This window comes from Idiotropiscis lumnitzeri, chromosome 11 (assembly GCF_059441095.1).
Source record: "Idiotropiscis lumnitzeri isolate Australia: NSW breed Sydney's pygmy pipehorse chromosome 11, RoL_Ilum_1.0, whole genome shotgun sequence".
NCBI classification, from domain to species: domain Eukaryota; kingdom Metazoa; phylum Chordata; class Actinopteri; order Syngnathiformes; family Syngnathidae; genus Idiotropiscis; species Idiotropiscis lumnitzeri.
The window spans coordinates 3,938,683-3,951,746 of NC_142401.1; the positions used below are offsets into that span (position 1 = coordinate 3,938,683).

The 13,064-nt window shown below is 41.0% G+C and overlaps 1 protein-coding gene across 1 annotated transcript in view; it reads left to right on the forward strand.

Moving 5' to 3' along the window:
* The first annotated feature begins 2,194 nt into the window (after positions 1–2,194).
* Positions 2,195–13,064, forward strand: part of slc25a26 (solute carrier family 25 member 26) — a 34,282-nt gene continuing 23,412 nt past the window's right edge. Inside the window, exons 1-5 of the mRNA XM_088308662.1 lie at positions 2,195–2,367; positions 4,375–4,531; positions 4,799–4,917; positions 8,760–8,864; positions 9,244–9,291. Coding sequence (XP_088164788.1) covers positions 2,335–2,367; positions 4,375–4,531; positions 4,799–4,917; positions 8,760–8,864; positions 9,244–9,291 — 462 coding nt within the window. The 5' untranslated portion in view covers positions 2,195–2,334. The remainder of the gene's footprint in view (positions 2,368–4,374; positions 4,532–4,798; positions 4,918–8,759; positions 8,865–9,243; positions 9,292–13,064) is intronic.

Consider the following 13,064-nt stretch of genomic DNA (forward strand, 5'->3'; position numbering starts at 1 on the left):
ATATATAAATATAAAATATAAATAATATATATATATAAATATATATTTATATATATATATATTTATATATATATATATTTTTTATATATATATGTATATTTATATATATATTTATATATATATTTATATATAAATTTATATATGTAGATCCCAAATAAAAATAAATACAAAACAATAGTCCTCTAGTCATATGTTCAAAAGAATGTAAATGTAAAAAAAATTGAGGGCCAAATGAAAACCTGTGCGCTCTGAGTTACCACAAGAACACTTGGAGTATGGCTGCTTGGATTTCTCCCTCCCCACGTTGTGGCTTAATCCACCATGCTTTGCCCTTCAGTTTTTCAAAGACGGCCTGCGGGCTAGATTTGCCCTTTGCTGACTCGTGGCTGACAGAGAATCAGTTCCCCTCTCGTTCACTCCTTTTTATCTCGGAGATCATACTCTGACTGGGTCGAGATCAATGGTGCTCCCTGCAAATCTGCGCAGACTGCGGGTGCTTCTTATTAACCTTACGCGGGCCTAACAGAACACACCTCTCATGCTGGCAGCCTTTGAATTTAATTTTGGTGATACGGCTGCGAGTAAAAGTATGTGAACCCTTTAGACTTACCTTGACGTCTATATAAATTGGTACGGAAGTGTGATCTAATCTCAACACGACAACAAACAATAACAATAATACCACACAAGCAGTTGTCATGTTTTTATTTTTGGGACTTGCATGTAAACATTCCCAATGCAGGGTGAAAAAAAAATATTATGAATGATATTTAAAAAAAAGCTTTGCTACTCTTTTAAAAATGCAGTTGTTTGTGTACATTCAAACATCAGCTTGCAGGAAATATGTGATGTCATGTCCACTGTGATCGGAAGATTACAATTTCAGCATCTATAACAAATTAATAACTAATGCGGTGAATTGAATTTCTAAAACACAAAAATAATCTAAAAAGCAATGCCCAGCATCATAATCAAGATTACAAAGAAACTAGTCCACACACGTACCATCCATGTCCCACTCACTGCTTTATAAAGACAACAAAAAGGTGAGAAGGAGATTGTAAGTGATGCTCACGCCTAACCTTCCTCGGGTTCATTATACATCAGGAGAATGAGGCAGCATCCAAGTCCAAATCCAGCTGAGGCTCACATTCGAAGGGATCCCGCCGAGACCCGCTTCAACAAGATGGATGATGGGCACAGAGCTTCAAACTGGGTCCACTCAGCCCAGACATCATTGGGTCCGGGCTGAATAAGGAGGTGGCGGCCCTTTGCCTGCTCTCCCTTAATAGGAGACACTGCCTGGCTGACAGTAGCCCATAAATAACTGAGACGGCATATCATTGGAAAAGAACACATTCACTTGTACACATTTACGCAACAGCATCACGAATGCATGAGAAAGAGCAAACTGTAGACAGGCAAGAAATGTGAGCTAGAGCAGGTCAGAGACACATTATTCAATTAATTATTTGGTGAAGGACTCAGTATTGCATTTATTGCCATACATCAGGGTCCAAGCATGCATTTAAAATGTTTTTCCATTTTGCTCTTTCTTTGTCAGAATAAAGTTTTCGATCGCGGTCAGGACTCTCTTCAAAAGAAGACCAGCCATCCATCCTTTTAGGCCAGTTTGTTAATAATATGGAGATGGAGCTGAAGCTACGTGAGTCAAGCTGTGAGACCACAAAGTTACACAAAAAGGTCACGGTTGACCTCAATTTCTTGTCAAGTTGCTTGCTAAGCAAAGGGACCAAACAAAGACACGCCTGTCCTCTTGTTGAAGACATTAGACCATGTAGATTCGAAAGTTAGGTACAAATCGTACCCAGACAGAAACAAGAAGAACAAGTGGATCCACCTTACAATTCATTCCAATACCTACTTGGAAATTTGCACCTAATTTTCTAACAGATATTATGGTTACCATTTTAGTATAAATGTAAACCCTCTTGTAACATTTTCATGCCATCATCATTTTTCATAATGTAACGATGTGAAATATAATCCAATTAAATCTGTTAAAATTAAGCAATTAAAAAAAACATTGTGACTTTTTGTCTTTTTCCCCAATTAAAATTTATATTTAACATTTCAAATAAGCATTGTGACCTTTTGTCTGCTATAAAAGACATTAAATCTGTTCATAAAGTGAGTATCCGAGAACTGTGGTGTCATGTGACTAAACGTCATGACGTAACACGGAAATCATTGCGTCAACATGGCGGCGCCCTTGGCGGGCGTGTTTTGATTTCCTTGCCCTGTCAAATATGAGCGCATGTTCGTAAATTGCCGGCTTGTGGGGCGGACGATCGGAAGCATTGAACGCGGATCATGGAGAAACGACAGTTCACCGCATCCCTCGTGGTATGAACCGCGATTTATTTTTTTATTTAGTCAGCATTCAATTGAACGGAATTACTTCACCGGCTAACATCGTTGAACCGAGTCGTACTGCAGACCGTCTGAAAGTTTCAGTTGACCCAAACAAGACGGGTATTACTGTTTTATAGCGGTGTACTAACTATATCCATGCATCTTTAGCCCTCGTTGCAATATTAATCACGTTAATCGTAGTAGAACATTTTCGGCATAGGATAAACCTTATCCCAATTGATAAATACTTACAATTAGTCATTATTAATTACAGGATCAAGAACGACCAATTACAAACTGGGATTAAAAATAGGTATGAGCATGCGGACATGTGAAATGGGATTTTTCGTGGTAAGAGATGAATAACTTTCATAATAGAATTGGTTTGACGTTACAGCTACTTAGATTGCACATAATATGATTTAGATATGAAATGTAATCAATTTCAACACTTTTATTGCATTTTAATTTATTTTAGTGTGTTTGTTTGTATTGCTATGATCATCATATGGAACATGAGCTATCAATGACGAGATTCTAAGAAATGATGATGATTTTATTTTGAAGAGGAGGAACATATTGTGGTTTTGTTTCCCTCCACCATTTAAAATGATTGCCATGTGTCTTAGAAACATTTCTGTTAGTGGTAACGTGATTGTACGCTATGAATGAATTGCATTTTTCTCTTGGTTCGCTGACAACAACATGTTTGAGGGAGGGACCCAGTCTCATGTCAAGACGACAAGGACACTCCTTAGCCCGAGGCAAGTGTAAGAGCCAAGTGAAGCGTATCTTTGCTAAAAAAAAAAAAGAAAAGTACACATCTCGACACCTCCCCCCCCATCCCACAGCCCTTTATTAATGCCATTCAGAAAAATATTATTGTTTTGTATCAAATATGAGCAATATGTTAACGGTTTTTGATGGGTTGGGGGTTGGCCATTTTGAGAAAAAAAAATATGAACCACGATTATTTTTGGAGTGATATTGCTATCATTAATAAAAATAATCCGCTTTATGCGGTGCTGACGTCACATGACCAAAGCTGGAAAACCTGATCGTTGACTTTGTGTGTATGCTGCCATAACGAGCAAACAACAGGTTAATGGAGTAATTGTTTGAAGCTCAGTAGTGACATCTTGTGTTTAAAAAATAAAGACGTTTATATTTTTCTTCTTTTGCACGTTTGGCCGAATACGGAAGTTGGTTGTGCAAATATCGGATTACGTATTTTTTTATTTCAAAATTTACTACCAAAACTTTTACATTTACAGTAACTTAAAGGAACAACCTGGAAATACATGAATGACAAGTATAATAATAATAAACTAAAATAAAAAAAAAAAATAAAAATACATAAATACCTGCTGTGCACACAGGGTAGTGTAGTGTGATGTATGCATGGAGATACAAACTTATATTAAGATAAAAAGAATAGAAAGACAAAGTTGCAATTAATAATAAAAATAAAATAAAACATGTGTTCCTGCAGCGTTTGTGTGTGGATATTCATTATTTGACGGTAAATTATTTCCTTAATTTCTAATGCATACTTGACCGTCAATGGCCATTGACTACTAGCGGTAAGATTGCAATATTTCTAAAACAAATTACATTGTGTGTGTAATTCTTTTTTGTTGTGTTTAGGTTTTCTCAATAAACATGATAAAATTATAACACGTTCCCTACTGTAGACATGTTTAGGGATTAGATGGGCTAATGAATCGCATCAATGTCACATTATATACAACTTTACATCATGAATAATGGACCAAAAACGGTGCAGCAACATAAACAGAAAAAAAGTTAGCTAATGGCATCTCACAACTGCCACCATCAACTCTTCTCAATCCGAAGTGTTAAGTATTTACCTTGAATGCCTGCTGTGGCATCCCTGTAAGCTTCCGGTTCTCGGCAGCCCTTTCCTCTCACGGCCTGCCACAAATACCGTGACAGACGATGCGGAAACGTAGCCTTAACAGTGCTTATGTTCCCCAGGCTGGAGGGTGTGCCGGGATGTGCGTGGATCTTACCCTTTTCCCGCTGGACACCATTAAGACCAGACTGCAGAGCCAGCAAGGTTTCTACAGGGCCGGGGGCTTCAGGGGCATCTATGCAGGGGTCCCATCTGCTGCACTCGGCTCCTTTCCTAGCGGTAAGACAGTGATGGTGATTACAAGCACTGTGCTGTTCTGTTGACAGTTGAGCGATCATTCTGGCTTCTGGGTCGACGTAATCAAATATGTTATTTTGTTGGGAATTTACACAAAATTCTTTTGAAAAATAACTATTAAACATTCAATATGCGTTTTCCTTGAAAAAAGGAAGAAAAAAAGCCCCCCCCCTACCCCACCCGCTCCTCAACTGCTTCTCAAACAAACACAAATTGAATAACGGTGTTTGCGACTTTGCTCGTTTTCAGCCGCCGCCTTTTTTGTCACCTACGACTGCGCAAAGACCCTCCTTGGTTCCGTCGGCGTGCTAAAAGAACCGTCAGTGGCTTCAGTCACACACATGCTCGCGGCCTCCTTGGGTGAAATGGTAAGTGGGACTCTGCCGCCTTTTGTCTCCCCACTCTTGTATTTGTCTATGCGGGTGTGAAATTGTGGCTTCGGGCCTTCAGGTCCAGCTGGGTGAGTTGAACAGACTCTCTCCGGGCCACCCCTGTATTTTCTTGCCCTGCTGAGTAAAAAAGATCTCATTGACTAATTTACTGTGCCAGCGTCGAGATCTCCTCCACTCCCAGACACTGCGGTGTCTGAAACCTAGGAGCAGTGTAATTTCCTCCGCCCATCCTCTCGCCGCTGGTATTCATATTGGCATAAAGCATAGAAGTCGAGGCATAGGGGGTACAGAAAAGAGGACGTCCCCCCTGCGATAGCACAGTACGAGGTTTTTCTGTATTCATGGCTTTTAGATGGATGTCGTTTAGCCAAGTTTTGCATGTATATGAAACGAGATTCTTCCCCGTGGGTCTGTGTCCCTGTAGTGTCTCACACTGTTGACGTTTGCATCAGTGCAAATTGAGTCCGAACTGTCATTTTAACAGAGCCATCAATGCCGGAGAAAAAGAACACCTAACAAAAAAAAAATGGCCCTGGTTTCAACTTTTTTTGTTTGTGGCTAAATCCAGATAAGTGTGAAAGGTGAGGCTGAGTTTGTTACTAGCCTTAACCCATTTCCCGCTGTTTCGGATTTGAGCACATCAAAGATTGAAAGCCTCAATGTGGAGCGGAGCGGTTTCTGTATCCCACTCGAGTCTGGCTTCTGCCTGCGTTCTCTTCAAAGAGAGTAATCTTCGAGCTTGGCCGTGAAAAAGACTGCCTTTCTGCTTAGTTGTAGCCAAGGTCTAAATGTTGGCACTCTGATGCAATCACGGCCACATATTGTCTCTCGAGTCTTCATTATTGGTGTGTTTTTAAAGTTATTGCACCGAGCGTCTTTTGTAAGCGTGGCAGCTCGATGATCTTGGGCAGCGGTGGATGTGATGAAAGCAGTCATGCAAGTGTTGGCGGAACAACCGAGTGTGAGGCAAATGATCGCTTGTGTGTGATTAAAGTTTCATTATAATCATTTTTATAATTATTTTTGTGCTAATTGAAATCGCAATTATTCCAACAATCGTTTACTTTTTGGTACAAAACGAGAACATACTTAAAACCCAAAAATATTAAAACATCAAATTCTTTGAAACACTATTATTATAGAAGTTCCTTTCAGAACAACCAAAATATAATAAAGTATTTTTTTTTTAAATAATGGTGCAAACGTGTACAGTTAAGTTTGGTTTCCTTTCCTTCCGTACAAACAAACATTGGCGTTTACTTGCAATGCATTTATAAATTTTCATAGAGGTGTAACATTTTGATAAACAATTTCAATCGATCTCTCAAGTGCAAATTTTGAACTCAAGTATACATCATAGTAGTCGACATTGTCAAATGAACATTATTTTAACATATAATACATATATTGATATTACTCATTTAATTATTATACTGATTAATTTCACAGCCCTCACTGTAATAATACACAGTGATTCCCATAGAAACCTATTTGACGGAAGGTCTCACATGTAACCAAAAGTGTGTGTTGTTGGTGTGCATGTGTGGGCCCTCTCCGAAGAAGCTTGCAGGGATTAAAACGGTGACAGAAATGGGCCCTCGCCAACCTGCAGTTTCTCGGTGACGGTGGGACGCTCCCATAAAGAATGTGTAAGATGATGGTGTCTGTCAGGCTGGAGCAGGCTGTTATCCAGCCATTAGATCAGATTTATCTTCATTCCCATTCGCTCGACGTCTGGTGTGAAAGCTCATTTGTCAAAGGCAGGCGGCGGCCTTCTCTGGCATCCTCACGCCCCTCCATCCCGCCCCGCCCCGCCTTATACCCCTTTTTCTTACCTCACATCTGTGGGAGGGTGCGCAGGAAAATATAGTGTGCAGTCGTAGATGGTAAAACTGGCAGCTACTTGAAGTTGGCACTGAGAAATAATCCATGCCCACCTTGGAGCGCGGCGCTGCGCTTTGTGATTTATTGGCTGTTGTTTCAAAATTGGGAGACATGCGGTGTCTTCATACCTTGCCTTTTTCTTCATGACCTGTTTTATTCCCGCTCATCCTTCCATCTTATTTGTCCTTTTTTTTTGTTAGTGTATCCTCTAAGGATTTAATGGATGAGGCTCAGAGCGCATGAGATAAGGTTATGAGGTCATTTTTTTTACACACACATTTTACATTAGAAGAATATTACAATACACCAATCAAGAATTTCCTCCCCCAAAAATCAATCAAATGGTTAATCTTGTACCGTCTGCTGAGTGGATGGCCATTTAAATGTTCTTCTGGTATGGGTAGATGAAGAATGATACATTACTTGTGGTTAATGATGAATCAATTTCGGGCCAATAAAGTGAACCTGGCCTATTTACCACATTATAGTAAAGTCACGGCACACTATTTGGCAAAGTAGTGCTTCCTCATTTCTAAACAAGAAAGTGTCATCCTCATCTTCTTCTGGGGCTCATCACCGTCAAAGATTCGACTATCGCCGCCGATGGCGTGGAGGGGTACTACTTCTCACGCATGCGCAGAAGGTCCAGAATAGTTGGCGTCTCCGCGTGCCGACTTCCAGGCCGACGCGACGGTCGGATTGCTGTGTTGAAGCCTTTACTCCCTTCATTTGCATTTGTTGTCAGTGATCTAAGATAGTTTTTAGTAAGGTGCGTAATTTACCTTTGACTCAGTTTCCCCAAACAGCTGCCCAAATAAAAAGTGTCCGCAATCTATTTGATGTAATCCTTGCCAATTTCTGACTTCACCTCTGCAGTGACCGGAGAAGAAAAGGCATCTCAACTGCAGGCATCGCATCCAATTTCCTCAGTAATGACTTGTCATGGACACTTTATTCCTATTAAACCTCCTTATTTTGATTCTTCAGAGAATTGGTTTAGGAAAAAACATGGCATGCGATGTATTATAAATGGTGACTTGGCCAAAGTGAGTAGGGGAAATGAGATCTTAACGATGATTTCAGCTGACATCAGAAGGGCTGACATGTGGATATTTGTCCACTTGAGGGTGCTGTTGCTCCATGATGAAATGAGTCAACGGCTGACTTTGGCGCCAGACTCCCAGTATGGTCAAGCTCACCTGATTATAAGCAAAGACGCACTACCCAAAACAATGAATGAATTACATTTTGATTTGAGACAGTTGTCATGCGACAGCTGTTCAAGTCTTGTTTGTGGCTGCACGCTCATCGCGTCACTTCCCCCCCCTCCTATAATCGCACACTTGTTCCCAAGTCACCTTTTTGTCTGACTGAGGATGACTGTGACGTGAGTCCTCTAACAGCTGTTGGTATAGCCTTCACCCTCACGTAGGATTTAAGAGCAATATCCTCAAGGGACCATCTCCTCAAACATTTGTTAAGGGCTTGAAGCTAAATCGGGAGATGACGAACTAGTGGAAAGGGTCACAATTCATTTTTATTGCATCTCCTTGCTCACTCTTTCCTCTTTGCAGTGGTGAGAGTGACACTGGCAGTCTGGCATCTGTTCGGCTGGCTGGAGTCACAGCAGGGAGGCTGCCATCTTGGATGCGGGATAAGTGGCAAAACAAGTTGCCAGGTGCGCAGCTTTGCCAGCCTTTGGGGTGGTGGGACTGTGGCCCGGGATCGGTCCGCGGACCTGTGGTTGAGGACCGCTGCTTTAGACCAAAGGTGTCCAAATGCGTTGGGCCACTATCAAGGGCCACTATCGTGCACATTTTAGATGTTCCCCTTCTCCAGTCCTGCTGATTCAATGCAATGGCTCTGCAGGAACCCGAAAATGATCCTGATGATTTTGCAGGAGTTCCACAATAATTTGTTGTTCCATCTCGTAGGTGGCGTGTCTGATCCGTGTGCCCACAGAGGTGGTGAAGCAAAGGACACAAGCGTCTCCTTCATCCAGCACATACCACATGTTTGTGGTTGCACTCAGGGAAGAGGTACAACTGTGGAGGCAATGTCTTTGTTTCTTTTTTTCAAAGCGCTTCCATTTGGCTAATATTTTGAACACTAACCTGCATATTCAAAGAAATGATTAAACTATCCATATCATAAGTTTTTAAAGTTCAACATAGATGCAGTGGAGGCTTTTTGATTGAAAGAGATGGCCTTTTACTGAGTTTATACAAATGTACATTTTGTGAAAATCAAATATTCGAGGCATGCTCTGGGCAGCGGGTTAATTATCCGTTTATTTTGTGATTGTTGTTTTAATGCAAAAATCTTGTTCAAAGTAAAGTTGAACAAGTTTCCATGCGTAGAAGGTTGATGTTGATTCATCACAGCGATGAAACTTTTTTGTGTGCTCTCATTTAACAGGGGGTCCGAGGCTTGTACAGAGGATTTGGCAGTACCGTTCTTAGAGAGGTAGGATTTTTTTTTTCTTCTCTTTTCTCATTCTTTATGTTTACGTTGATGGCAAATGTTTATCATTCAAAGGACTCCGCTCACTACTGCATAAAATCAACATGTTTGTTTCATCTGTTGTTTTGTAAAATTGTCAACTGTAAAAAAAAATTCTTGATCACGTCAACTTTCTGAGCTATCAGATCACTATTGCCAAGGTTTAATAGTTGCAAACTTTGGGGGAAAAAAATGCATACACATTGATAGTAGTGACCTACTGGGAGCTGCACACACCTCTCACCGCACTGTCTCAATCAATGGAATTTTGCTTATCTGCTAAACTGTGGAGAAAAAAAAACTTGACTGCAGTTTTGGAATCAGCACTCAAATTTTAGTTTCAATCAGCATAAAAATCAAACGCAACAGAATTTTTTTCCCCGTAAATTATTCTCCAGTGTTAGTTATTCTCTAGGTTTTGCAACACATTCTTCTGATTACTTTCACATCAAACCTTAATTGGCAGTACATTAACTCATTCACGCGTTGCATCGTAAATTGAAAACATTTTGTTGCGTGATCCATGAAGTTCTCAAGTCAAAATATAGTCCAGTAAAATCTGTCCAAGTTGACTTCCCCGCTAGCGACTCAGTGTAGACTAAGAAAACACGAGAGAAGTCTGAGACATAAAAAGTATATGAAGGTGACACTTGTCTTTCTGCCTTTTGGCTTTTTTTTTTTTCGTTTGTGGAGGTGGGAGAGGGCGGAATCGAGTCCCCTCCGCTGCGCGAGCCTGTACTTATTTTCTGCCTCACTAAACTGATGTTATTCACGCAAATTCCATCTGGACAGCTGGGTGGAGGGGGGGCGGCGGGGGTGGGAGGACAACAAGACACTGTGATTTCTCGGAGGGACTCCGAATAAATGAATACATTTGTAGCCTGGCGCACGACCTGCGTGCATACTAACACAGGCAGATGAATCGCAGCGGTGGCAGCGGAGATATGTGGTGCAGCAACAGCAAAGGATCCCGTGTGGTGATTGGCTTTGACGCTTGTCGGGAAGGTAATCCATTTTCTCTATCTGCCCCCTTCGCAAGCCACCTATCTCCCTGCTTTGGCCAAGCGACTGTGTCAAGATAAGTTTGTTTATGTGCCATGGCGTGCCGCCTTGCTCTCTTGGCCGCACAACTAATTGGGGTTCTACCTGTGCTCTGTATTCATTACGTAGCCTTCACAAGACATTCCTGACGGGCATGATAGCACATTAGGGGATGACGCAAGCGGGTCGAGCGCAGGGACGGGGCGACAGAAATTGCAACGTGTCGTCCGATTTGGTTCACAAAGTAAGCACCAAGACAAGTTCTGATCATGGTACCCGCAATTTTAAACGACTGGCCCCTCATGTCTTTTATAGTCACGACATGCAGAACTAAACGTGAATTACCCCCACCCTCTTTTTGACCACTTAGCGGAACATTATAACGGCATAATTATCCGAAGCTAATGTTGGCAATGCAAAACTGCAGCTCTGCTTACCTTTTGGGAATGGCGTGGTAGTACTGGAGCGCCGCATCAAAATGGTTCTTTGACTCTGAAACATCATCTAAGCTCGCTGAGAAGTCATCGGTTGATAAAATCTGCCTAGGTTTTGTCATCTTGCTCACAGACACTGTTTCAAATATTGGGAGGTGACTTAAAATTGATGTGCTTGTTAAATAGAAACATCTCATTTTTATTATGCCACTTGTGTACTGAGTTGAAAACATTTTGGGTTGCGACTGCAACAAAAAAAATGTTTGAGATTAAAGTTGTGCCACTACTTAATAAAACTTCTTTTTTTAATTGCTAATGCGTTTTTACCTTTTACTCCCTCACTCGCAAAGTTTTGTGAAGATTATTTTTTTTGTGTAGTGCTGATACAAACAAATAAGAAAAGAAAAATATAATTATTGCAATCACCCTTTTGCCGTAATGAGTGAATTAAAAAGGACACAAAATGTATGACTTGTATTACCGTGCTGTACCACTAGGTGGCAGGCGACGCTCAGTATTGTTTACAAGCGCGTACGTCTGATTTCCACTCATTCTCCTGTACTTTTTTTCTCCATCCCGACTCTCTCCATTACCTCATCACACTTCAGTTTGGAATATCAGCCACTACAATGAATATGTGTCCACAAATTGTCACCCAAAGCTCTGTAAGGTGACGTTCAATTTGCTATAAACTGCAACAATTTGAAATGGCGTAATGAGTTGGAGATGAGATATTAGATATCTTATTGGTCTAGTGGCTGTAATGACTGTGCCTGGAAGTGAAACTGACAGACTGAGGCACCTTGAGCCCCAGTTGATTGACTTTTGAGTGCAGTCACTCCACACCATCAAGTTCTTTGACTATTAGACGCCGCGAGACAATTCAGTTTATTCTCTATCTTGTTACATTCTTAGACTGATTCTGAATATCTTTCAGTTTCCCCATAAAGCTCTGAAATGGGAACCAAACAATATGATGGCTAGGCTTGTGAAATTGTGAAATAATCCTCTGTGTGTTAAATGCATCCCATTTTCTTCAATCTCGGGTGAATCTGAAACAAGTTAACATGGGTTCTCCTCCGCTTCCTCTCCTTGGATGCTGAAACGGTTTCTGTCAGCCAGCAGTAGCTCCGAAACCGTCCGCCAAATGTCCTTTGAACAGTAACATGGCACAATGAGAGGATTCCCTTTTATGTCCTGTTTTTTTTCATGCACATCGATCCATAATTTATGTTATTAGAACTTCATATGACCAAGACAAAGCAAAGTAGGAAGAATGGTTGATCATCAACACACTGAATATGAAGCCTGATGATGAATTCTTTGCTAAAATGACTTTTAGCAAAGCGGACTGACAGAAATGGAAAATGGCGATTCCAACACGTGACGAGGGGGGCAAGTCAGTGTTTAAAAAATTAGCGTGTGCTACTGTGTTCCGTCCTCTATTTGCACTTTCAGTGGCGAGTCGCCAAGAAGCCTGAGATGACCTGTTGACTTTTGGTGATAAGACCCTTGACATGACTTGACCCGACAAAGTGTGGCTGGTGACTTTCTGAGATTTGATGATAAAGGTGCCTGATGTTCATTGCATCAACTTCTTGTTGGCCATAAATAAGAGAATAAAACCCAAGAAACTATATGGCTGGTGTCTTTGAAAAAATGTGAAACTAAATTCTATAGGCACATATTGTTTTTTATTTATTTATTTTTTTAAATCTGTGACAGACTCCACACTTGAAGATAAAAAAATTTTTGGCATTTTTACAGTTTTGGTGTGGTCTACCTACAAAAAAAAAATGACAGTTTGTCATATTTTGCTTTATTTACTGCCATGTCGTCCCTCATCAGTCATAGAACAATCTGTTCATGTCACATGTAATGGATTCATTACCTCGCACATTTCCCGCCGTTCTCTGACTCTTAACCAGAATATTGAAATCCTTCCAGTTGCTTTTGGTTGCCTCGATGGTATTTCTATTTAAGCACCAATTGAGCGATTGCGGTGTGACTGGAGATTTTTGCTGGCAGATGCGCACAAGTTAGCCGCTGCGCTGTCAGGCCCGCACATGCGTGCTCTGCACGGTGCACATTTGGCTCTGAGCGAGTGCATGACTCTTCTGGAGAAGGCATTTGACGGCTTTGCCCCTGAGACCCGTGGATCACACTTACAGACACACTTGTGTAAAGCTCAATTTATCATTTTGGAAGCAGGAAGTGTCTCTGACTTCAGGGTTGCAACCAAATGACCTTTTTCTGTCTTTG